The sequence below is a fragment of the Neofelis nebulosa genome, chromosome 5 (genome assembly GCF_028018385.1).
Source record: "Neofelis nebulosa isolate mNeoNeb1 chromosome 5, mNeoNeb1.pri, whole genome shotgun sequence".
In the NCBI taxonomy this organism is placed as follows: domain Eukaryota; kingdom Metazoa; phylum Chordata; class Mammalia; order Carnivora; family Felidae; genus Neofelis; species Neofelis nebulosa.
In genome coordinates this window covers 66,316,329-66,343,411 of record NC_080786.1, presented here as the reverse complement: position 1 = coordinate 66,343,411, position 27,083 = coordinate 66,316,329, and the positions used below count along the sequence as shown (strand labels likewise).

The 27,083-nt window shown below is 36.0% G+C and overlaps 1 protein-coding gene across 10 annotated transcripts in view; it reads right to left on the bottom strand.

The window, feature by feature from the left end:
• The window catches only part of NLGN1 (neuroligin 1), an 832,721-nt gene that overhangs the window by 650,084 nt on the left and 155,554 nt on the right, over window positions 1–27,083 (bottom strand). For 6 of the 10 annotated variants that reach the window (XM_058730519.1, XM_058730518.1, XM_058730516.1 and 3 more), the window contains exons 2-3: window positions 6,832–7,644; window positions 6,330–6,389 (exon numbers count right to left, since the gene is read on the bottom strand). In XM_058730519.1, the coding sequence (XP_058586502.1) occupies window positions 6,330–6,389; window positions 6,832–7,324 (553 nt within the window). In that variant the 5' untranslated portion in view covers window positions 7,325–7,644. The remainder of the gene's footprint in view (window positions 1–6,329; window positions 6,390–6,831; window positions 7,645–27,083) is intronic. The other 4 variants (XM_058730521.1, XM_058730523.1, XM_058730525.1 and 1 more) reach the window with 1 other exon arrangement.

Sequence of the window (27,083 nt, the reverse complement as noted above, 5' to 3'; positions counted from 1 at the left end):
TATACAAATATTTCTTTCTTTCATCTTAACATACAGCAACAAAATCAACCTCTATTTTCCTTTGTTCCCATTTTTTTCTTCTTTTTTTTTTTATAGCAAGACTCCTTAAAATAGTTATTTATGCTCAGAGACTCCAAATCTCCCATTTTTTTCTTAGACTCCACTCCAGTACATCAGACTCCACAAAAGTCCATTTGATAGAGTTGATAACTGTGTTTACTCTGATGCGTTTTCTTTACTTAGCTTCTAGGACAGCAACAACAAAATCTTGGCTTACCTTCCATCTCACATGTAACACATTTTCAGTCTCCATTGCTTTCTTTCTCTTCTTCCATCCCTCTTAATGTTGGAATGTCTCATGGATTGGCCTTTGGTGTCTTTTTCTTTTCTCTATTTTCATTCAATTCCTTTCATTCTCACTCAGCCTCATGACTTTAATTATTTACCTTCTATACACAAGGATTCCTAAATGTATTCCTCCTATACCTCTCTCTTGAACTTCAAACTGGTTCCTTGATGTCTGTACTTGAATGTCTAAAAATGATTTCAAATTTAACACGTCCTCTAAACCATTCTACATTCCTTTTTTTTTTTTTCCATAGTAATTGATGGCAAGTTTATTTATTCTTGTAAGGACTTAGACAAAAAATCTAGGAATCTTCTCTGACTCATTTTCTTTCACAGCCCATAGCAATTTAATGGGGGGAAAATGTGACCTTCAAAATACATCGAGACTATCACGTCCATTGTTATTTCCCTGGACTGAGGCTGGACCAGGCTTCTATGTTGTCTGGACTATAATAGCCTCTTATCTGCTCTCCCGGTTTCCCCACACTCTTATACAATCTACTCTCAATTCATCAGCCATAATAACTTTTTCTTCCCCTTTGCTGAATCTTTCATCCCAATGACTTATTCATTCTATAACTGGAATCCTGTACTTCCTCACTCTCCTTCATCCATTTTTGCCCATCCTCTTACCCCTTTCCCTTCTGGTAAACCATCAGTTTGTCCTCTGTATTTATGGGTCTGTTTTATCTTTGTTCATTTGTTTGTTTTTTCTTTATTGTTCAGATTCCACACATAAATAAAATCATATAGTTGAGCATTTAGGTTGCTTCCATATCTCCATATCCATAATAGGTTGCTATTATAAATAACGTTAAAACAAACATAGGTGTTATGTATCTTTTTGCATTAGTGGTTTTGTTTCCTTTGGGTAAACACCCAGTAGTGGAATTACTGGATTGTATGGTAGTTTTCTTTTAAATTTTTTGAGGGAACTTCATACTGTTCTCCACAATAGCTATGCCAATTTGCATCCCCACCAACAGTGCACAAGGGTTCCTTTTTCTCTACATTCTTGCCAACACTCGCCTTTTCTTGTCTTTTTGATATTAGCCACTCTGACAGGTATAAGATCATACCTTGTTGTGGTTTTGATTTGCATTTCCCTGATGATTGGTGATGTTGAGCATTTTTTTCACATGTCTGCTGGCCATCTGTATCTCTTCTTTGGAAAAATGTCTATTCAGGTCCTTTGCCACTTTTAAATTGTATTATTTGTGGAGCTTTTGTTTTGGTGTTGAGTTGCATAAGCTCTTTATATATTTTGAATATTAACCCTTTATCAGATATATCATCTGCAAGTATTTTTCCCCACTCAGTAGGTTACCTTTTAATTTTGTTCGTACTTTCATATGCTGTGCTGGCATTACCTCTTTAATAAAAAAAGTTGGATCATTCTGAATCTCATAGCCTCTCTCTCTCTCCCCTTTCATATATACAATAGTCATAATTGTTCCTTAACTACACAACACAAACTGTCACCTTAATGCCTTTGTACTAGCTCTTTACTCTCCTCTTTCTCTGAATATCCACTTCACCTCCCCAGATAACCACTTCATCTCCTTCAGGTCTTTGCTGGAATGAGGGCTATGCTAAGTATCTCATTTAAAATTACCTTCATCCATCACATCAGCACTCCTGATCCTCCATATTCTGTTGATTTCTCATCTTCTTACACCTTTTAACTTTAACTGTTAATTGTGTTTATTGTCTATAATTTGTCTCCACACACTAGATGTAAGCTCCAGGAGGTCAAGGATTTTTTTATTTTATTTTTATTTTTTTTTTCACTGATGTAATGTATCTCTGGGTCTTAGAACAGTACTCTAATTGGCACAGAGTAAGGACTCAATAAATATTTGTTAGATGAATAAATTTGTTAAAAATATATGAGGCAAGAAGGAGAGCATTCTGGAATATAATCTCCTTTTAAACACATTAACAATGAAAGGAGTAGTGTTATACATATTTAATTAGGGAAAAATCACTCTCTATGTACGACAAAGAACCAGATAGACCCTAAATGTGTGGAAAAGACTCTTGAATGAATTCAATGTTATCTCAGGTAATGACTACTAAACGGAGAATGCACAAGTAAAATACTTATGAAAATATGGAATAAAATGCTCAAGGAGTAAACAATTATGCAAGAGTTGTCTATTAAGATTCTAATTTTCTGTACATTAAAAATTGAGGTAAATGAGAAAATAAGGTTAACAATTTCTCACCACTGCAGAAAGGAAAATCAATTCTGTATTCATCTCAGAAGAGCTATGCAAATAACAGTCAAAGTGCTGGAGAAATGCAAAGCTACACAACTCTAGGGTATCCATGAGCCAATCAATTTGTTTGTGGATTCTCTGGGTCCCTTGTTCCTCCTTCTCATGTTTACTGCCTAATATTTGACCACTCTTCTGTTTGTTGGCAACTCTCACAAGACAGCAAACTAAAGAAACAAAATGAAACATAAGCAAATTAAAGCTACTTCTGATAGTAGCCAGGAGAAATATGCTGAGATTCTGGCGTAGACAGTAATAAAATTATGTGTAGGATTGAAGATCCGAGTAACTACAATGGTTACTAGCATGTTTTCTGGAAATCAGTTGCTATCATTGTCTTGACCTAATTCAATTAACGGGAGCATGAAATTTACCTAAAATAGAGTCAACAGGTAGAAAAAAAGAATTCATGACATTTTTGAAAGGAAAAAAAGGAAAGGAAGATCAATAAGGTAGAGAGATATGATATATTACCAAAGCTATAGAAATCTCTAGAGGAGGGGTGCCTGGGTGATTTAGTAGGTTAGGCATCCGACTCTTGATTTCAGCTCCAGTCTTGATCTCAAGAACCGTAAGATGGAGCCCCACATCTGGCTCTGCGACTACATGGAGCCTGCTTGAGATTCTCTCTCTCCCTCTCTCTCTCTGACCTCCCCCCCCCCGCTTGCTTTCTTTCTTTCTCTCTCAAAATAAATAAATAAACTTAAAATCAAAAAAGAAATCTCTAGAAGAGGTAATTTAACACGATGGAAATGCATCTAATAGAAGCAAGAACTAGAGACAAACCCATCACTTACTGGCAATAGAAATTGGGTCAGAACACTTAACCTCAGAACCTACTTTCTTATTTATATAATAAGGATAGCAGTATCTTTTCTCATAAATTTGTTTGTGATAAATTACATCTGTCCTCTACATCCAAGTTCCAGTTTCTGTCACACGTTATCTGCCCATTTGGCCAAGTGTTGACAGCCATCCCATTTTAAGCCCCCATGTTTCACTTTGCAAGGATAAAACCCTGAAGAAACATCTAGAGAGTAATTAACATATGGCTGAAACTATCATGGGAAATATAAAAAGATAGATTGAAAAGTGCAACTAGGACCTGTTTGAAATGAGTGGGAGCCTATTGGTAAAATGTTTTTCCCCCTTCAACTGAACAGGATAATATTACAAAAGCTCTATTTAAAAACTATAGCAAGGGATCTCTTAGACAAAGTAAAAGATCCTGTTATACAGACTAAAGTGGAGAAAATGCTTTGTTCTTTGTATATTTACTTGAATGCAGTAAGTTCTATGAGAAGAAAGATCTTTGTTTCATTCATTACTGACTCCTTTGCATAGTGCATGATTTAAGCAATTAAGAAATAGTTTTGGATGAATACAGTATGCACAGATTAGAATGTCCTTGGCACAGGGATGGGGGTTCACCCGCCTTGGAAGATGACTACACACAATTTTTTTAAAAAGATAAATAATAACAAACCAAAATATCTTATCACCTATAAAATGCAGCACACCTATTCCTATACTTCCTGAATCATCATTTATAAACATCTAGAATTCTGTTGAAGAACTTAGAGTCCATATGAGATAAATATTGGCATAGATAGATAGATAGATAGATATTATAAATGACTAATATCTTCTTAAACCAGAATGCTATGATTTCATGAAGTGACCAAAAGAGACTTTCCATGATAGAGAAGGAAAAAAGTTAAAAGTTTGGAAAAAAAGAATTCTACTCCGCTGCTTAAAGTCAAGCTCTAAAATTTAGTTTTATTTAGTTTAAGAAAAGCTATCTATATAGAAAGCTACATTTAAAATCTTTGTTATTTAGACTTTGGAGTAATATACAAACAGCCAATGAATGATCAAAATTTATGTGTTAATAAGATATATTAAATACCAAAGCAAAATAATTGTTTGAACTGCTTAACATAAAAACACAATAGATTTGGACTATACACCACACAGACTGAAGTAGGTATCTACAGATTTTGTCCTCAGGCTAATTATAAATGAGTTCAAAGTTACCAAAGTAAATAGCACAGCCTTACACACCTCTTTGCCAACTCTCTCATACAGCCGATGGAACCGACCATCTAAAGAATGATGAAAAAGAATTTTCTAATGAATTCATTCCCCCTGAAGTTATATGAGAGGAAAGGTCACTTCTCACTTACTAGCTTACCTTTTTGGTATTTTATCATTTTCTTGATTGTACATATTTTCATGTATTATGCTCTATTTATGCATTCTTTAATAGCATCTTTATTTATGACTTTGTAAATCAACATCTTTGTGATAGGAGGTGAAAGTCACTTAGTTAATTACACGTGCTTGACAAGCTGCATAATAATAACCACTGCAGTATTGTACATTAGTCGAAGATATGTAAATTACTGCAGTTATTCTCATTTGGGGAAAAACAAGAGACTTTGTTTTGGTCATTTAGAACACCTTTGCTGTGTCTGTATCTGTGCTTTTCTCAAGTATACTGTGCTTTTAACCCAAATCATGGCATCAATAATAAAATAGAGGTTAAATCCCATTCTACTAGTATGACAAAGAAATAAAAAGCAAGCCAAACCAAACCAAAACTCAATTGAATGCGAACACTCTGGTCAGCAGTTGAGAACTTTGTTATATGAAGCTTCTTCCATATAATGCAATCCTCGTAAAACAGAACAGTTTAGACACTCCCTGCCCCACCAGGATGTTGTAATGAAATCTGACTTGGTCCAGCCAGATTAGAAGTGCATAGGGAGACAGAATGTACAGCACTGGAATGTTAATATGACTTCTATATGAAGATTGGAAATTCTACAAAGTTATGAATAAGGTCAAAATAACACTTAGATGATTTACTGCCATAAAAAATCATACTCTCCTATGAGCGATTTACTGGATGTTATATAAAAATGGAGTGTGGACAAGCTACATTCAGATGCAAGCTTGCAGCTGTCAGTGTGTACATGTGCTCAATCTGGCTAGAGGATGATTTGAAGGTTGATTTAATTGTAGCTTCTGAATCATGTTCTTCCCTATGTGTTAAATTGTTTAACATAAATACAAAAATGTTAAAGTAATTTTAAGACTGTAAATATTTAGTATAAAAATCTGTAAAATCTCATTCTTTTCTGGAAGAGTAACTGAAAATATAGACTATCTGGGAAAAAATACCATGACTGAATAATGGTGACTACCAGACAGTTACGGCAAATTTACCCTTATCTGAGAAAGTTCACAGGGCTTTCAGAAGTAGCTGAGAATAAACAAACAAAAAACTAGGTGTGTGACAGAGCTGACCAGTGTTAAGAGGAACAGAAATCTGTATCTGTAGAACAGGGTTCAGAGATAAAGTCGACCAGTTGGTAAGGCAGCATCATTTGTGTTCCTTGCAGGCAATGTCATAGCCTAAACATATCTTGTCCTCTGAACACAAACTCAAAGCAGAGATTCAACTCCTATTGATGCTACCAGCACCAAAACATAAGGCACCACCAATGAGCTTTGTCAATATTATCCACTCAACTACAGCTCTCCTTAATCATCTTTCTATTCCTTGACATGCCTTCATTAAATTCCAAATATCACCTAACCATTTACTTCTCAGCTCAGCAAATCATCCTTAGGGAGAATATCTTCTTCCTCTGTAAGCTTTTTCCCCCATTTTTTTATTTCCACTTTTATACATACCTCCTTTTCTACATATTTTCTTGCCGGGTTTTCTGGCACATTCCTTGGATATTCTTTTTACTGAAAAATGAATAGAAGACTAGAAAATAACATGGCGCTCCATCACAGACCGCCGGAACATGCAACACCACTATCTAACTTAATACGCTCCTGCATTTACTGAGTGCGAAAGATCCCCAATTCGTTGAGCCTGCACATGCAATGGAGAAATGTTGATGCATCTTCTCAGAAGTCATTTGGTAGGAAATGGAAATTAGGAACCCATTTCTACCTAAATATACGTGCTGTGGAGGAAAGAAAATGAGTAGGCACAGGAAAAAATAAGAACAGAAACATTAACACACATAAACAAAAAGAGCAGCATGCAAGCATGTAAAATATGTCTACATGCCAACAGGAAAAGCCATGCATGCTACCAGTACACATGAATCAATATTGTTAGAACTTAGAATAGAAAAGAAAATATAAATTTATCTCCCTGTTTTTCCTGCAGTAAACTCACCATCCTCAGTCGGAACGTATATGTTTAAATATAGGCAGTCTTCACTCTGGTCTTGCACATATGACGAAACCACATCCAAGTTATTAGTAAACCACACAGGAAGCATGACTTCTGGCAATCTGCCATCAATGATATTCTGGGGACACACAGGAGCAAACTGAGTTGCATTCCTGATATCTGACCAGGGAGATGGTGGTTCTGGAGGCTGAAAACGATGTTCCCCTGTTGGTGGGGCTGCATATGGAACCCCAAGAAACTGAATAACAGGCCCCAAAATTTCATTATTGAGTTCTTTCTTCATCCCTCTTATCTTGCCGAAGTTGGTAGTGACCAGTGGGTCTGCATCATCCAATTTTTGTGAAAGCACATGGGCAGCCTGAAGTAAACATCCCAACACACAGAGAGTCAATGAGGCACCCAATCCCCTATGTACCAAGCATGCCATTACTGCTCTCCACACATAATTTGGCCACATGCATCTGGGCAGTGCCATGGTCCCACATTAGTTGTGTAGTTGTCTGGTTACAGTGAGGCAAAGGTATTTGTATCCGCTTTAGAAAGACTGGATAATGGTAGAACGCACCTCCAACTTCTTCAAGGCAAGCTTGTCAAGAAAAGCTCAGAAAGCTCTTTATGCATCCAGTATCTCCCATTGATTTCACATGTATTGAAGTAGCATCTTCAATCATCACTATTTATCAGACCATATCCTATTGACCATTCTGTTTTCCATAGTAGCAATGTGACAAGAGTGGCCATTGACTGTAGATTGCCCTCTTACAAATCAAATCCAGTTAGCAGCAGATCTGCATCCTAAAGAAAATGAAAATAAATCATTAGGATGAACAAGCTGAAATAGAGCAATAACTAGATGTTTTACAAGCTACAGAAATACATAAATAGCGGCTAGAGTCAGTTAAGTTAAATACTACCATAGGAAAATTATGGTTTGATGTGAGGTGAAAGGGGAAATAACCGATTATTAGATTCTTGAAAAACTTGCCTGCTGACTTACACACATTTAAGTGGAAGCGGGCCTTTTCAACATATGCGACTTCAGGAGCATTTCACAGTACACGTTTTTAAAAAAATACTAAAGGCTATATGTAAAATTTCCCCTTTATTGATGGTCTTCAATCACATCAAGGAACAACAGAAGTAATCAGCAAACACGCTAAAAATTAGAATTAAATAGCAGAAAACCTTTTGAAAATTATTGGTAGGGAATTAGTGGAATGTAAACAAACTATAAGAGTGACTATATATATTTAAAAGCAAACAAACAAAAAGGTGGTCCCCAATATTATGCTACATAGAAAAAACAAAGTTAATGTTAGAGCAAGAAAACTAACACTAGTTCAACTGTGATCATTTAAGTGCAACTACCTTATAAGATCAACCTCCTTGATGTTTCTCAAAAGTTTGCACCAAATCATTGGGTATAGGTCCCTCACCTTAAATTAAGTTTCAAAAATTTTAAAGATAAAATGGCTTCAGACAAATTTGAAAAAGAAACAGAAATTGGCATCTTTTTGAGGACTAAAGTGTTTTTAGTTTTTTTTTTTACAATCTAGTTACACTATTTTAAAAATCAGTAAATTCTCAACGTGAAAATTAATTTCTGCATCAAAGTCAATGTATTGTAAGTTACAAGTTTTGTTTTCACTACCTATCAGAGATCAAAGGAACAATAAAAAAAATAAAGTGTAGTAGTTCTGTGAAACAATCATACCTAATCACCACATCTTGCATATTAACACTAACAGAACATCTAACACTGTTTACCCAATTCAACTTAAAACACATCAGGATAAAATGTAACACTCAGTGCAGTGCAATTCACAGCATAATCTTACTTTAACTGCAAGATAGCATACAACTCGGCAAATTCATCTTTTCTTGTTCAAGCAACCTTTTAAAGTGCTTACTTTGAAAATAATAGTGTTGATTTGTATTACAAATGGTTCTAGCCTGTCATATTATGAGAAGATTCCCAAAGAAGTGCTGGTCTGGCAGTGAGGTTGCCCTGACTTTGTGTTACCGAAAAGGAGATTGTACAAACTATATAGGGCAGTGGGAGATTTGATTCAGGCCTGGTGTTCCTTTAGCTCTGAACAATCCATCACAGAAGGCAATAAGGAGATAAATGTCTTTCTTCAAGAGTACTTCTGCCTGTGTTAATTCATAAACCTTTGCTGTGAAAGCTCATTAACATACAAAAGGCAGGCTTAGACCCATCCCATTCCTGTCTCAAAACTCGAGCACATACTGAAGATTTAGCTACACGAACCCATTTCTATTAAGAGTACACAGTGTTTATTTTTGTGCAGAATCGTGGTGAGCCACAGCATGGCTGAGTCTTTCCTAGTCACATTTGGTGGTAAAAAGCACCATATCAACAGATGAAACACAATAGTCAGTCAAGTTAATGGTAGAAAAGCCATTGTAATTATGTCCAGGAGCCCCACAAAGATATGAGACTCCAAAAAGACAGCAAGCAATTGAGCCTTATATGCCATCCTGAGCTAAGGAAAGGGAGAGGGGTGTGGGTGCTTCAAAAGGTAAGAAGGCAGATCACAGGAAGATGAGACAAGGAAATATTTGGTAAAGAAAATTTGCCCTGCCACACAGGGCTCCTCCAAGGAACAAATCAAAGTACACCTGGTGGAGGGTCCAAAATATCACTACGAGTAGGGTAATAAAATAACCAAAGTCACAACAACAGAGAGCAAGTAACAATCTCCAGAAAAACACCTCCTGAAGGGCCAGGCCCTGGACAGTGTATGACCCTCCTTTAATATAGTAGTGTTTGCAGGTGCAGAGCACACAACAAGCTTTTAAGACACATAAGGGACAGAAAGCTTGCCAAAATGACGAAATGGAAGAATTCTCTTCAAAAGAAATTCCAGGAAGTAGCGACAGCTAACAAATTGATCAAAACCGATTTAAGCAATATAACTGAACAAGAATTTAGAATAATAGTCATAAAATTAATTGCTGGGCTTGAAAACAGCATAGAGAGGACAGCAGGGAATCTATTGCTACAGAGATCAAGGGGCTAAAAAATAGTCATGATGAATTTAAAAATGCTATAAATGACGTGCAAAGTAAAATGCAGGCTGCCACAGTGCGGACTGAAGAGGCAGAGGAGAGAATAGGTGAATTACAAGGTAAGATTATGGGAGCGTCTGGGTGGCTCAGTGGGTTGAGCGTTTGACTTTGGCTCAGGTCATGATCTTGCAGTTTGTGAGTTTGTGAGTTTGAGCCAATTCAGGCATTGGGCTCTGTGCTGACAGCTCAGAGCCTGGAGCCTGCTTCAGATTCCATGTCTCCCTCCCTCTCTGCCTCTCCCCTACTCATAATCTGCCCACCCCCTCTCTCTCTCTAAAAAATAAACATTAAAGAAAAATTGTTTTAAAAAATTATGGAAAAAGAGGAAGCTAAGAAAAAGAGAGAGAAAACAAAATCCAGGAGTATGAGAGGAGAATTAGAGAAGTTAAGTGATGCAATCAAATGGAACAATATCCGTATCATAGGTATACCAGAAGAAGAAGAGAGAGAAAGGGGCTGAAGGTGTACTTGAACAAATCATAGCTGAGAACTTCCCTGATCTGTGGAAGGAAACAGGCATTGAAATCCAACAGGCACAGAGAACTCCCTTCAGGCGTAACTTGAATTGATCTTCTGCACGATATATCATAGTGAAACTGGCCAAATACAAGGATAAAGAGAGAATTCTGAAAGCAGCTAGGGATAAATGGGCCTTAACATACAAAGGTAGATACATAAGGGTAGTAGTAGACCTATCTACTGAAACTTGGCAGGCCAGAAAGGAATGGGAGGAAATCTTCAATGTGATGAACAGGAAAAATATGCAGCCAAGAATCCTTTACCCAGCAAGTCTGTCATTCAAAATAGAAGGAGAAATAAAGGTTTTCTCAAACAAACAAAAACTGAAGGAATTCATCGTCACTAAATGAGCCCTACAATAGATCCTAAGGGGGACTCTGTGAATTAAATGTTGCAAAGACCACAAAGGACCAGAGACACCACTACAAGCATGAAATCTATAGATAACATAATGACTCTAAACCCATATCTTTCAATAATAACACTGAATGTAAATGGACTAAATGTTCCAACCAAAAGACACAGGGTATCAGAATGGATAAAAAAACAAGACCCATCTATTTGCTGTCTACAAGAGACCCATTTTAGACCTGAGGACACCTTCAGATTGCAAGTGAAGGGATGGAGAACTATCTATCATGCTATAGGAAGTCAAAAGAAAGCTGGAGTAGCCATACTTATATCAGACAAACTAGACTTTAAATTAAAGGTTGTAACAAGAGATGAAGAAGGGCATTATATAATAATTACAGGGTCTATCCATCAGGAAGAGCTAACAATTATAAATGTCTATGCACTGAATTCAAAAGCACCCAAATATGTAAAACAATTAATCACAAACATAAGCAACCTTATTGATAAGAATGTGGTAATTGCAGGGGACTTTAACACTCCACTTACAACAATGGATAGATCATCTAGACAGAGAATCAATAAAGAAACAAGGGCCCTGAATGATACATTGGATCGGATGGACTTGACAGATATATTTAGAACTCTGCATCCCAAAGCAAAAAATATACTTTCTTCTCGAGTGCACATGGAACATTCTCCAAGATAGATCACGTACTGGGTCACAAAACAACCCTTAATAAGTATGAAAGAATTGAGATCATACCATGCACACTTTCAGATCACAATGCAATGAAGCTTGAAATCAACCACAGGAAAAAGTCTGGAAAACCTCCAAAAGCATGGAGGTTAAAGAACATCCTACTAAAGAATGAATGGGTCAACCAGGCAATTAGGGGCGAAATTAAAAAACACATGGAAACAAATGAAAATGAAAATACAACAATCCAAATGTTTTGGGATGCAGCGAAGGCAGTCCTGAGAGGAAAATACATTGCAATCCAGGCCTATCTCAAGAAACAAGAAAAATCCCAAATAAAAAGCACCATATCGACACCCAAAATACAGAAACTGGGTGGCACGTTAAAAATCTCCATCACCATTTTTTTTTTTTTTAAATTTTTTTTTTCAACATTTTTTATTTATTTTTGGGACAGAGAGAGACAGAGCATGAACGGGGGAGGGGCAGAGAGAGAGGGAGACACAGAATCGGAAACAGGCTCCAGGCTCCGAGCCATCAGCCCAGAGCCTGACGCGGGGCTCGAACTCACGGACCGCGAGATCGTGACCTGGCTGAAGTCGGACGCTTAACCGACTGCGCCACCCAGGCGCCCCTCCATCACCATTTTTTATTCAGCCTTATTTCCAAGTACAGTGATTTCCAAAAGTTCTTCTTTATACACTTGGTACCTTATTAATATTATAAAGTAATTATTTCATTATTAACAAAGAACACTCATTTTTGTATTCACAAGCCCTTAACTGTGTTAAAAATAAAGGGGGTCCTGTTTACCACTGATGTGATACTTTAACACAAGATGTGAAGGATTAGATTTCTGTACACCAGGGTAAATTTTCAAATTCTAATAACATTTTGTTACTGAGGTTACAAAAATGTCCCATTTTACAAGGGCTTACCTGTATGGAGAATTATGGTATTGACCCCAAAGATTTTTTAGAAGTTGGTGTTATATTAATAACAGTTGTCCAAGTCTAACCTAAAAATATGGCTTACTTAAGTTAATGAAATTTTAAATATGTGTGTAAATTAGTCTGTGTGTGTGTGCACATACATGTATAGATTACTAAATATAAAGACTCTCAAATTTCTTGGAAGACATTTTTTCCTATTTATTGGTGCTTTCTTAGCTTTTTTATATGCCAAACCCTTAGCTTTTATGCATTTATATCTCATTTACAATAACCCTATAACATAAGTTCAGCAGTTATCCCCTTTTTACTCAGAGGGACTGAGACTTCAAGAGGTTAAATACCCTGACCAAGGTCTCTCAGCTAATCAATAGCAGATCCAGGAGCCCAGTGGAATCTGATTTAAAAGCTGCCCTCTTGATCACTGCACCTGATAACACTCTCACTTCACAATTAACACTTTTTAAAAAATTGATCCTAGTGCACTTAAAATTGAATTGTAAAAGTGTTTTATGTTCCTTCAGAAGGACAGAGTGTAGGTAAATACTCTGACAATTTCATAGGAACAGAAATTTAAATGGATTACCCTGTTCTTATTGGAAATTTCGATTTTATTTTGCTAGATTTCTTCTATTTTACTTTTTTTAACTTTTTTTTTACATCTATTGCAGTGATCAGTTATTCATATGTGTTTACCTAAGATTATGCTAAAATAATAATGGGTAACAAAAAAATTACAACTTTGTAGCCTAATAGCCTAAATGTCCATTAATAGATATTGATAAATGAATTATGATATATGCATAAATTAGAATTCTATACATCAGTGAAGTAAAGGACCTGGACCTAAATATGTCAACTTAGATAAATCTCAGAAGTTTTAAACAAGCAAACTGCAGATGAGACAAAGTAAAATGTTTTTCAAATAAAGTATAAAATATGCAGAGCAAATCTATATATTATTCACAGATTACATAAATATGTAGTAACAGAATATTTGTCATCCCTGGGTAAGGAGGAAAGCATATGAAATTAGTCTAATGGTTAATAATTAACATTATTAATTAATTAATTGGCACTAAGATTGATAACCTGTGGTGAGGTCTTAAAAGACCATAATTAATTGACTACAATAAGTTTTACAAATCTAACATTTGATAGCATTAGGTGATACATACACACACACCTATACATCTTTGTTACGCAATTCCCTGTATTTTTCTATGTGTTTGAAATCTTTTATAATAAATATGTTAAAATAATAAGATCAGCAAGCCTTATTCAGCAGGCCAGGCAAGTAGATGAGTCTATTAATTCATATAGAACTAGCTCCATTGGACTTTGCAGTTAGTGCAGACACTAGCTCAAAAAATTCTTCCCTTTGGGTTAAAGTATGAGTAATTCCACTGAATTATAACATTTTAAAATAAATAACATTTTAAATAACATTTTAAAAAGCATCATAAATGGAAATATATTATCTCACTTGCATTAATTCAACATAACTGGTGGAACTAGTTTGTTCCTGAGTAACCCAGATCAAAGAGATGACACTGGAGAGAATAGAGAGAACTTCTTGAAACATTAGATAATCATTCATCCAATCTTCCACTCATTCAATAAACATTTATTGTGTATCTATAATATATAAGCTATTGTGCTAAATGTTATGAGAATTTAAAGACAAGTACAATTGCGTCTTTGCTCCCAAGTAGCTATAATAGTGTAAAGGCATAAGTCACATTAAAAAAAATGACTCTAATGTAGGTTGGAATGTGACATGTGTGCAACAAATACACAATGAATGGGGATATGGAACCCAGCAAAAAGTTTCTGATTGATAACTTTACATAGCCTTATATGTCTTTTTTAAAAATATGACTTATTTATTTTCTACCTTGCTCTGTTTTTAATTTGTTTTATTGTTGAACCCAACTCCGCCCTCCTCCCGCTACTGAATTTCTTATTCAAAGGCAAGGATTTTGTTGTTTTTAAATAGTATCTTCATATCCATCATAAACTCTATGTTGACAATCCTTTATATAATGCAGACATGGGTAAAACCTCAGCTCATATGGACTGACTGAATGCTTATCACCAGAGTGGTGTGGAGTCTGCTCAATGCTATACAATTGATTGTTGTTATTCACTGTAGTTATGCTCCATAAAGTCACTGCAAACGTCAAGTTAAGAAACATGGATCCATGCTCCTAGGGAAATAGCTATAAATTACTCACATAGTTATAAATCATAATCTCAATTTCAAATTAAATATTTATAAATCATTCACATAGTTGTAAATTATAATCTTCAACCCTAAAAACAGTTCATCCTAGTAGATTCTATTTTCTTTATTTTACAAAAGAGAAAACAGGGTTCAAAAATGTTAAGTGACTTGTCTGAGGCCATTCCACTAACAGGTGCCAGAGTTGAGATTCAAAGCCCCTTCATCTGGCCCCAACACTGGAGCTTCTTGCACCACACAGCACTATGTCTACCATTTCTGTCCTCCATTCATTTCAGTGTGACAGCTAAAACAAGGAGGGAGAAGATACCCTTGTATAACCTCAGCTGGAAACTATGCTTATAGGAAGACGCAAAGTGTTTGCTGCTCTGTGAATGGCTGCGTATCTGTGAGTATTGACTTTGGGGTTACAAATAAATTTTAGTGAATAGGCAAATTTGAAAACACAGGTCCACGAATAATGATGATTGACTGTATTAATTAAAGATAAATAATATTTTATAACTATGGGTCGATGAGTCATTTTGAGGTCAGAATATATCAGCCTGTCACCAGCCTGTCACTACTAATAACTAGTAATAATCATTGGTTTTAAGAATTGGATTTACTACTAATAATTTAATAATAATTGCATTTAATAATAACTGGTTTTAGTGGAGTACAGTGTTCTCAGCCAGCTGACGCCACCCATGTAACTGGAATGTGCTTATTGTAGCCAGCTCGCTATAAGAGAATCTGACCACCAGCAGATTTTAGGATTCCTATAGCAAGATGTTTCACATACATGCTGGAGGTGGTTCAAAATTTGGAGATAAGGAGTATCCTGCGTGACCCAGCAGTGGGAAAACAAGGAAGGCTGCATCTGAGATGTCCAGACCCCATTCAATGCATATCCTTCCCCTGTTGTTGCTCTCTGGTACTATTTGTGTGTAACAAAGCTGTCCAAGGAGTATAAACTGTTTGAATCCCATGAGTCCTTTCAGTACCTGAACACTTAAAGTAACTAATGTGTAATTAATTCACACAGTAAGTACTTAGAAATAGGATGAATAAACAAATGAATGCAATTGCACAAAATTCTGTTAGGCTTTAAAGGAAAAGACAGGTCTACCTCTAGGTAATAGATTAGGAAAGAGATTTGAACAAATATTGATGGTCATGGAAGAGATTCCAGGCAGGGGGCACATTCTAGAAACATGGAAAGAATATGTAGTGGACATTGCAGTGCTCAGTCTTCCTGAAACAGCTCACATTCCAGTGACTGGTCCACATCAGTGTAAGGCCTGGCCTTTTTGCCTCAATGCAGACCAACTCTGAGGGGCTATCCTGGCCCAAAAGCTCCCTACTGTATGGAAAGAGATAGAAGGAGGAGTTGACTATGATTCCTTCACTCCCTCCCATGTGTTTTTCCCAGCGGTGTGCCCTAGTAAATTTCCTGCAGGTAAATCCCCATCTCAGAGTCTTTTTTGTTCCCCCCTGGGAAACCTGACCTATGACAGAAAGGAAAGAAGCAGCAGTGTTTGAGGAGGGCACAGTTTAGTTTGGCAAGAACACAGAGTAAATGAGGTTCAGTACTGAATGAGACTGGAAAGGCAGGTTACAGCCAAATCAAGCGAGCCCTTTCATAAAAGGCTAAAGAGTTTGGATTTTATTCACAGGATGATAAAAAGTCATTAAATATTCCTTGCAGGGGAAGAATATTATCAAATTTATTCAGAAGAAAATTAAACTGGAAGTACTGTGGAGCAGGGATCTCCAAAGCACTGTGCTCATACCCTACTACAAGATGACCAGATGAGAGAAGGAAGGTAATCGTTGAACTATGTATCATAATTTTTATATAAAGCTAGAAGATAGAGAAATTAAGTTTTGCTAATATGAATATATGGTTTAATACCAGTGTCTCCACATGGTTGCATGATGTGTATAGCACTTGAGATATTCTTGGTAAGGTGTACAGTCTAGAACATGGTAGGATTCCCAGCAGTGACAATTTTGCTGTTATTGTTTCTTTCCAACACACAATGATATATTAGAGTTAACATCACTAGATAAGTAGATTTATACTTTTTTTCATCATGTTGTAATTAAAACAACCGTCACAAAAAAGAACTACTGAATTAAGTTTTTCTCGCAAGAAAAATATATGTTAAAGGAAATACCAGTAACACAATCATAAGAACAATAAACAAGCAGATATGAAACTTCTAGTTCTGATACAAGCTCTTCAACTATATTGCAAGACTCAAAACTATGGCTATCGAATCATATACAATAATAAGTTAGACAAACATTTTCAAAAAATCAAGAAAGTAACTCAGAATGCAGATTTAGGGGCGCCTGGGTGGCTCAGTCGGTTGAGCGTGCGACTTCAGCTCAGGTCATGATCTCGCGGTCTGTGAGTTCGAGCCCCACATCTGTGCTGACCGCACAGAGCCTGGAGCCTGTTTTGGATTCTGTGTCTCCCTCTCTCTCTGACCCTCCCATGTTCATGCTCTGTCTCTCTCTGTCTCAAAAATAAATAAATGTTAAAAGAAAAAGAATGCAGATTTATATCCATTTCACTAACTAAACTGTGTCCTTAGGATCTCAGTGGCTTGGTATATTCATGAATGATAGAATGAAGGCGTCAACATTTATAAAATATTAAAAATACTAATTTTATCTTTCTCATCTTTTAATGCCTATTTTTGTGTATGCCTTACAAGCTGATACACAAAGATATTTGTGTAGGAATGTATGCATATATTTATACTTTTTTGGTTTGGTTATCATAAACACAGGATTGCATGATCACAAAAATGTGGAGACCATTACCTTAGTGAATGAAATGGTGGGAAAGAAAGAAGAAACAATTTTATTTTTATGTTCAGTTTAAACTATAGGTTAATATACCACATTTATGTGAAAATGACAGCAAATTGACTAATATTATAAATCACCAATTACTCACCAAGCCTTGTCCAAACCATTTACATGTCTCATGTCATTTAGTCCTCACAACCAATTTATAAGCCAAGTACTGGTATTAGAGGTGAGGAAAATGAGGATTTGTGTACTTAGGTAACTTTCTTAAGGCAAGGGTAGGAAAAGGCAGACCCAAGAAACAAGCTTGGGACTGCCTAACTCCACAGAATATGCCCTGAACTTTTATGATACATGACATTTTGCTTTGTTCTCCAATGAGACCAACTCCATCAAGTCATATGTTCAGTTTGAGCATTTGAAGAAAGTGAAACACACCAGACACTAATAGGAGGAAAATAAAAAGGCTCTTGATCAGCTTGCCAGGGTTAATTAATAGGCATAGTTTAGAGCAGTTCCAAGCACTGTGATATTGAGACTTCTTCCAGAAACATTCCATAATATAGACTAGAGAGTAATGAAAAAAGTTAGGACTGGCGATAAGCAAGTCAAGAATGTTAGAATTTCAAGAAGCAAAGATTATGAGAAATGGTAATTCCAGTGTTGAATAAACTATATCTAGGTAGAAAGATAAGCAGTACCTGAAGGGTACAAGGAGAAAAAGTAAGAAATAATTAGAACCAAGGATTATTATGAAAGGTCTACTCTGAGATGGGAATATCAAAATTTGGGATTTTGATCATGCAGAATTTCAAGAGATGCCATGGTCCATATTGTGGCCATACTACCATGGAGCTATTGAGAACTAATGCGGTAACAAGTATATTCTGCCATTACCATCATTAATTAATAACTTGATTAATGGCTTGCTCCAACTGAGCATAGACTGGGGCCAGTGAGCTAATAGCATCATCTCATTTAATTGTCTCTAACTACGATGAAGTAGAGATAGTTACCATCTCCTTGTAAGTGATAATTAAATGGAAAATCAGGAACACAAAGCCACTGAAACATTTTTCAATAAAACAAGACCACAGTTTTATTAATATACTGAGTTCTAATAAATAAAAGGAGATAAGGCTGAAGAATTAATACACTCTAAAGATAAGCCCTGCCCCCTTCTCAATTTTTTCCAGAGCCTCTTTTTCAGAGAAAAGGGTAGGCAGCCTTCAATAATTTTCAGTTATATACCATCCCCCTCTCTTCTGAAGAAAATGTAAGCAGTTCTATGTTTTCTTTCTCCTTGAGCTACTTCCACTCTAAATGAAGCTCTCCAGTGATGTGAGAAAATATCAGAGAGAAACAATTATTAAGAAGAAAAAGCAAACTGAAATTTGACAGTAATAAAAGAACAAATTTTACAACCAAAATATTTTAAAGATTAGCAAGGAAAAAATCATGAGTATGTTGCCAAGGTTACACCGGGTAACAAAGTATCTTTGCAAAAAAAACAAGACTACTGGAAGGCAGCGCACAGCACGGGGAGCAGGATCCAGTGAATTGGGTCCAACAGTTCACCAACATCTTTCTGTCTAGGAAGTACTCACTTGAGCAGTGTTTGCCTGAAGGAACCCCAGCTAGCATCCCCCAAAGCCTGGCTCAAATATCAGTACTTCCTTCCCAGATCCTTCCAGCCACAAAAATACTCTTTTCTCTCAACTCTAAAAGCACTTGTTACCTTTCTTGTAACTGAATCTGTAGTACATTCTATTACAGTGATTTATAAACAAAGCTTCCCTCTTCATCCTCTTATATTGTTTAGTGTCAGCCATTGGTGAAGCCCACATGAGCAAAATAGGCATAGTGTTAACTTAATTCTCATGGAGACTAAAATTCCATGGGAAAGACACACTTTATGTTAATCAATCACACAGACAACTATTTAGTCATAAATGCTTTGCCAAGAAAGATAATGCAGGGTGCTCTGAGGGAAGACTTAATCAGTCTGGAGTGGGATGGATGATCTTCCTGAAGAAGAGATCTATACAGTGGGTTTTGAAGGATGAGTAGAAGTTGGCAGGTGAAGATCAGGGGACAGACAGGCAAGAGAAAGCCCAAATGCTGTGAAGCCTGGGGCTTTGCAAGAACAAAGAGGTAAGTGTAATTTGAGAACAGAGTAGGGCATGGGGCTGGAGAGGAGCGGACAATTCAAGAAAGTCTAAGCCATTTTAGGAATTTAAGATCTTATCCCAAGTATGATGAGAAGAATTACAATCACAATAATGACATAATTAGGGTGGCCATAGTCTTTGAGAGAAACCCATTCATTTATTATATTATTTGCCATCAATTAACCCTACCCTCAGATTTTATCCATCAGTGATGTCTGACCTCTGTGAAGGCATTACTTTAGAGTTACAGCAAGAGAGGGTAATACAGAGAAGAGGTAGAAACAAATTAGAGTACAACAAAAATTCCTCATCATGCAGGAATGTGCATGGATGACGCATGTAGACTAGTAGCTAATTCCACTGCTGTTTGGCAAAAAACGGGATTCTGAAAGGCCATAGCTTTTCTGACAACACAAAGAAAAAGAGACCAAAATGACAGCACTTCCTTCTGTATTCATATCTAAATATTTCTACTATAGCCATCATTACAACTAACAGCTAACTATTAGAGAGTTTCCTGTTTGTTTTGTTTTGGAGAGATGGCTAAAACAGGCTGTTTAACATTTAATTGTATATAATAAGCTTTGCTTTCTGTTTACTCTGAATCTACTTTCAGATAAGATCTCCAAATATTAATTGTTAAATTTAATATCTAACTTAGTAATCTCAACTTCTGAATGAACAAGAAGGTGAAGAAGGTGAGAGGGACAGGAATTCATAAGAGAGGATGCTGAGGGAAAAAAAGCATGGGTAGGTAACACTTTTAATGTATATGTAAAACACTGCAGGACATATTTTTAAAACCAATTGGTGACCCTGTGATCCCCCAAAAGAAAATGAATAATCAATCACTCAAGAGCTCAGAGAGCCAGCAAGGTAGGGTTGATTACTTCCCTTGATATTAAGTTGATGCTTTTGTCTGAAAGGGGCCACTTTTGGGTCACAAGTCGTTGCTTCCAGATGCAACTTAATTACGGCTGCCGGTATCTTTATAGAGAAGATAGCACAACCTAAGAGCACTGCTACATTCTCAATTCACTGTTTAAGCTTATTTTTGTTTCTAGTGAGCTGCTGTGCCTGGGAAGAGTGGAGAATTGCCATTCCTGGTGCCCTGCTTAATTAAAGTCCTCTTTAAAAAATCCCTTGTTGCCAGAGAATAGCTACAACTTTGGCAGAAGCAGTGCTAAGTTTCTCAGTATGGACTTGTGCCAGGTTGTGTCAATCTTGACCCCTTGGAGGATGATTAGCAGAGAGGGGGTAGTTAAACCTTTGTGCCCATTCAGTCCCAGGCTTCTGCTGGAATTGGCAAACACTATAGTGACTATTGTTTAAGGAGTAACTGTCTAGTAGGAACTGGACTAACACCACCAACTCTTTTCACGTAAGGCACCAAACAACAATAATGGCTTCCTGCCACTCCTGACCTGGCTTAGAGCTCAACCAGTACCCCAAAGGGGAAAGCATATTACACTTACAATCATCTTCAGATATTCACATCTTTTATTTTCCCTTCATATTACAGTTCTATTAGTACTGACAGTAACAAAATTAAAAACAATGCTCTATTCATGGGCCATTTCTGTAACAGAACATCAATGAATAGATATTTGCAAGAATTTAACATGTACATGGAACATAAGTTGCTAAATGAATCCATCATTTAAATGATTTCACCAATTAAATGATTTCACCAACTTTAATAAAATTGAATGGGGGGGCTAGAATTATGAAGTGTTAAAAAATGAAAAAAAAGTATTTAAGATTATAACCAAAACACCAAACTTTACTGTATTTTAGATCTTATTGTCTATGGTCTAAGTGTTTGTAAGTGTTTGACTAATTTTTAGTCCTTCTGAAGTTCCTTGAGAGACCACATTTTCTTCATGGCAGAAAATAACTCTAATGTATTGTGGTAAATTACAACCACAAATAATCCTATTATACTTGTAAGTCTTAATAATTTATCAAAATTAAAAACTGTGGGGCGCCTGGGTGGCGCAGTCGGTTAAGCGTCCGACTTCAGCCAGGTCACGATCTCGCGGTCCGTGAGTTTGAGCCCCGCGTCAGGCTCTGGGCTGATGGCTAGGAGCCTGGAGCTGTTACCGATTCTGTGTCTCCCTCTCTCTCTGCCCCTCCCCCGTTCATGCTCTGTCTCTCTGTCCCAAAAATAAATATAAAAAAAAAAAAAAATTTAAAAAAAAAAAAAAAATTAAAAACTGTAAAAAATCACTACAAAGTTTCAATTATTATTTTTCTTTGATTAAAATTCAGTCCTTTTAAGTATATTCCTTTCTACCTTTGGGATTTGCATATACCTTCAAAATATCTGTCAATTCAAATAACAGCTGATTTATGTTAAGGAAAAAATGGCAAAAATGAAGAGACCATGTATTAAGCAAGAGGTTACATATTTAGTTGTCAACATTCAAGACTAGAACCCAGTGTCCTTATTCACTTAACAAATATTTATTGGTCACCAATAATGTGCCAGGTACAGCTTTGAAACACCAGACAAAAATCCTTGCCATCATAGAAGTTATACAGTTACTACTATATTATTTCAGTGTGTAATATATTTTGCCTTTGTATATTCAATAACTCCTCAGAAGTTATTACTTGAAGACCACAGCTCTAAATAATGAGAACTTTTGGTATCAGCTTCACAGCAACATACATATTTAGAACACTTGGCATTGTTAAAGAGATAATGAAACTAGTGACTTTTTTACCCATAAGAAAAAGGATAGATAACACTGTCACTTGTGTGTAAAGTTTTAGACAGCTAAGTAATATAGATTTAAATTAAAAATGACAGATGCACTGACTTGAAACATGATGGTTACTGAAGTGAACCTTTATTCCTTGTAGTGTTATGGTTAACTATTAAATGGCTCAAGTACTATTTTTAGGTGTGGGAATATTGTGACAACTGTTGGTCAATGTCATATGCTACAATCATTATTTTCTTGGTTAATTCTATCATAAGAGGAATGGTTATCAGGGCACCTGGGTGGCTCAGTCAGTTAAGCGGTCTGACTCTTGATTTGGGCCCAGCTCATGATCTCACGGTTGTGAGATCAAGCCCTGAGTCTGATTCCATGCTGCTTAGGATTCTCTTTCTGCCCCTCCTCTGCTTGCACATTCGCGCATGCACTCTCTCTCTTAAAACTAAATAAACATTAAAAAAAAAAAAGAGGATTGGTTATCTTATAGGAAAAATTTATACTAGTGACAAACCCAAGTTAGTTTTTATCAAATCAATATTCATTGATTTCACGAGGGACCTTGTTGAACTTCCAAGCAAAGTGGGTATTCCATATTACAGTATGAAAGTATTCACCATAACTCTTTTCTTTTAAAGTCAGCAGGAATTTTCAATTCACTTTAAAATGTTACAATTAGGGGCGCCTGGGTGGCTCAGTCGGTTAAGCGTCCGACTTCAGCTCAGGTCATGATCTTGCGGTCCATGAGTTCAAGCCCCGCATCGGGCTCTGTGCTGACCGCTCAGAGCCTGGAGCCTGTTTCGGATTCTGTGTCTCCCTCTCTCTCTGACCCTCCCCCGTTCATGCTCTGTCTCTCTCTGTCTCAAAAATAAATAAATGTTAAAAAAATAAAAAATAAAATAAAATGTTACAATTAATCTCTTTTCTCCTAAAAGGCAGCATTCACTGGGTAAGGGAGGATAAAACTCCTATTACATTAAGTGATACCAAAGACCTATACAAAAGAATATTAGTATATCAGTTAGGTGTTTCAAAAAGGGAAGTTGTTGAGGAACACATACAAGACCTTCATAACATTTCCTGACATCTTCGCTCTTTCCAGAGTATAACTGTGTTATTTAGATATAGGCAAAATGTAAGAAAACCATATTCTAAGAAGATATTTGCCCAATATTCCATCTGCTTCCCAACTGCTGCCCTATCTGTCCCCACTGGCATTACCAAATAAACAAATATGGAAGGAAACAAATAAGTAGGTCTACTTATTTTCTAAATTATGCCAAAAATTAAACAGAATTATAGGTGCAGGTAAATCGATAAACAAGCAGTTCTCTTACTGAAGCACCACTTACAGCACACCCAAAGGGATGGTATGGGCTTCATCAGGTACCTCTAATTGCAGGCATATGTGGTGTTAGAGAAGAAGACTACAGAAAAAGAAAAGGTTACTGTGTGGCTCAACTCAAGAGAACTAGTATTATGTTTGAAAAGTGTGGCTGGCTACATAGTTAAAATACTAAACTAAAATGCTACAGAAACCAGAGAAAAGGGAAATCACTGTGAAAAAAATATATATTCTTCCATTTCATACATCAAATCCAAGCTCATGAACTTAAAGGCAGGTCCTAAGATGTCAACTGTACTAAGTAGCTCTAGTCTCAGGCTGGACCCTTTATTTCCAGTGATGTTATCACTGTGGTTTCTGATTTTACATCTGTAGCAGTAACTTAACTTGCTTTTGTTCCAAAATGAATTTCATGCTCAACTTGTTTTTCTTAATTAAACTTCCTTTAGCAGTCCCTAATATGTGTATTATTAAAACTCATTAGTCCCATTCACGCTTGCCTGTCATTTTTTGGCTACACATTCATATATTGAAGTGTTCTGTTGCTATATATAGGAAGAAAATTAAATAATAAATATGGGGACTTGAACGTTTTATGAGTGTCAGGATGAGAGACTGCCTGCAAGGCCCATAAGGTTTCACACAAAAGAGGCATTACTGCTAAAGCTAACATGCTGACATGTCTCTGATCTATAAAGTCTGCAGTAATGGCAGCAGTAAAGCGTTTTGCCATTGACTAGAATTTCTCTTACATGCAATGGAAATAGGCACAGAAGAGATTGTACTGTTATAAAACGAATTCATATAAAATCCCCCAAAAGTTTAATGTCTAATAATTTCAAACGCCTGAAGTGATTTACTAGTTTTCTCTAACTTCAGTTAAGCTTAGAGTTGGCAGTCTTTCTCTTTCGTGTAGGTTTACTACCAAATAGGTGGTTTTTTTTTTTTTTGGGGGGGGGTGTAATTTAAAGGCAGAAATAATTCATATCCTTTTATAACAACATAGACATATTCTATACTGTTAATGTGATTCCATTAAAAACAAAGCCAGAACAAATTTGTTACTGTTAAGGAATCACTCTTCTTAGAAACAGTTGAGAATGTAGCTACCCCACAAGATTAACAGGTTAGCTACCTCACAATATTTTCAGTTACCTTTTAAAAGGTATTAAGAAGGACACTCTAGATTCATCATGAATATTCGCTATTTTATTTTTTAAAAATTTTCTGGGCTTTGCAAATTTGAGATATTAAAACATTGAAATTTAAAATGAACTGAAACTTTTGTTGTGTTTTTACATTTCTTGAGAAAGCCAGAGATGGAATATTTGCATCTTTGGATGTCATATGTTAAATTTCAACAAATCACTAAAGAAGTATTTCCCTTTTCATTTTACTTTCAATTAAGAGTGTATAGCAATTTTCTTCTCAAAAATCGATTAATATAGAATAGCATTTAACTGTATTTAATCATCTCAAAATCACAGATGGAAGCTGCAGTAAATATCTTAACTCCCACTGAATGTAAGGTCAATTAGAACAACACATGGGAGGCTTTTGAGGGACAGGTGAAGCTGTCCAGTGAATGCAGCATCAGTTTTTCCACAGTCATAAGCTTTGGGCAACCCAGTGCTATTTCTTAGCACATATATCAGGCTCTGTGCTTCCAATTTTTTGGAAGGCTTCCATCCCTTCATCCCAAACTGCCACAGTTTGTGTTATTCTTCAGCAAAATTGGAACAGCTGATCAAGACCACCATGTTCTTTTTAACAATCACAACCCAAGATATGTGTTTGGATAAGGTAGAGCAAAATGTAATTAATTATCTAAGTGAATGCTTGGGTTTTTCAATTGTTCTTACAGTGATCTACTCTATTAGTAGAGAGTATTTCTGTAACTGGATACCTTGCTCTTATTTTTTGGCTACAGTTTTAAAAAATTTTGTTGTATGCAATTTTATTTTTATTTCCATCACTGTTGACCTTCCAAAGTGGACCCACTACCTGCAAAGGTACTGAAGTTTGGTGCAGGAACTGCTTGTAGAAACCAAAGAGTAGGCCAAAGTTTCCCCTTTTTCTTTTTCACTGATGAAAGGGAATAAAACAAGAGAGTAGAGGGTATTGATTACTCTTGACAGAGAAAAACATTGTCCAGCCATGACAAAGGCACTTTAGGTTGAGTCTTCTGCTTCAGCACCATGGTACGTGCCATGACCACCAGTTCAATGGTTGTGAAATACACAAATTAACTTCTAAAAGAACCTATTTCTCACGTTTCATATTCTCCATCTACCTTTATATCAACATTACATTCTCTACTAGACTGAAAAAGAAAAATTCCAGTTCATCACCCTTTAGCGTTCATTATTTATTTACTATCATCATTTATTATGTTATTTACTGGCTGTCTTTTTTATTAATTTAAACTTTGAAAAAATATGTTAACTATTATTGGACTGTGTGGCTACGATCAGTGGCTAGAATGTACCAATACACAGAACATCCATTCTTCTAGCTCACTCTGCACATGAACCACGTGACTGAGAGCTGCGTAAAAGCAAGGCAAATCTAGCCTCTCAGATATCTCCTTAAAACTAACAGTTGAGCTTATAAAAGATATATATATATATATATATATATATATATATATATAATTGCTATTTTTGTCACCTTTAGGCAAGCTTACACAAAATCTGCATAAATAGGAAATATTTAACTTTACCACCATAGAATCCATGGGGGACAAAGTTTTATATTTTGCTATTTCATCTTAAAAAAGAAAAAGGGAATGGCATTGTGCTTGTTTCAGAACTTAGATTTAAGAAACACATAGACACACATAAAACCAGGAACAAAGTTTGGCAAGACTCCTCATTTAATACCAGAATGTCTGATGTATTTGGGATTCCTGAAATAAGTAGTGGCATCCCACTTAGGAGTGCTTCAGATGACAGTGAAGAGTTGCCTTTCATGAGTTCACACATAATGGAGAGGCTTCAGTGCTAAAGCCATAAAGGTATCCACATTCATATCATAACCTGTAAACAGAAACCCCTGAAAAAATATTTGGTGCTTTTCTTTAAAGATAAAAGTGTACAAAAAAATTATTTTATATTTTAACAATTACCTATCTTCATTTTATTCTAATGTATTTGGATATCTGAAGGTTTAAAATTTAGTGAACTGGCCTTAAATAGGAAAAACCAACTAAAATTATAGTGCTGAGATGTCAGAAGGTATAAAGGGCTGGGGGATATTCATTAACCTGTTTAACATATCTATATCTATCTATCTATCTATCTATCTATCTATATTTAAATGAATTACTTCTT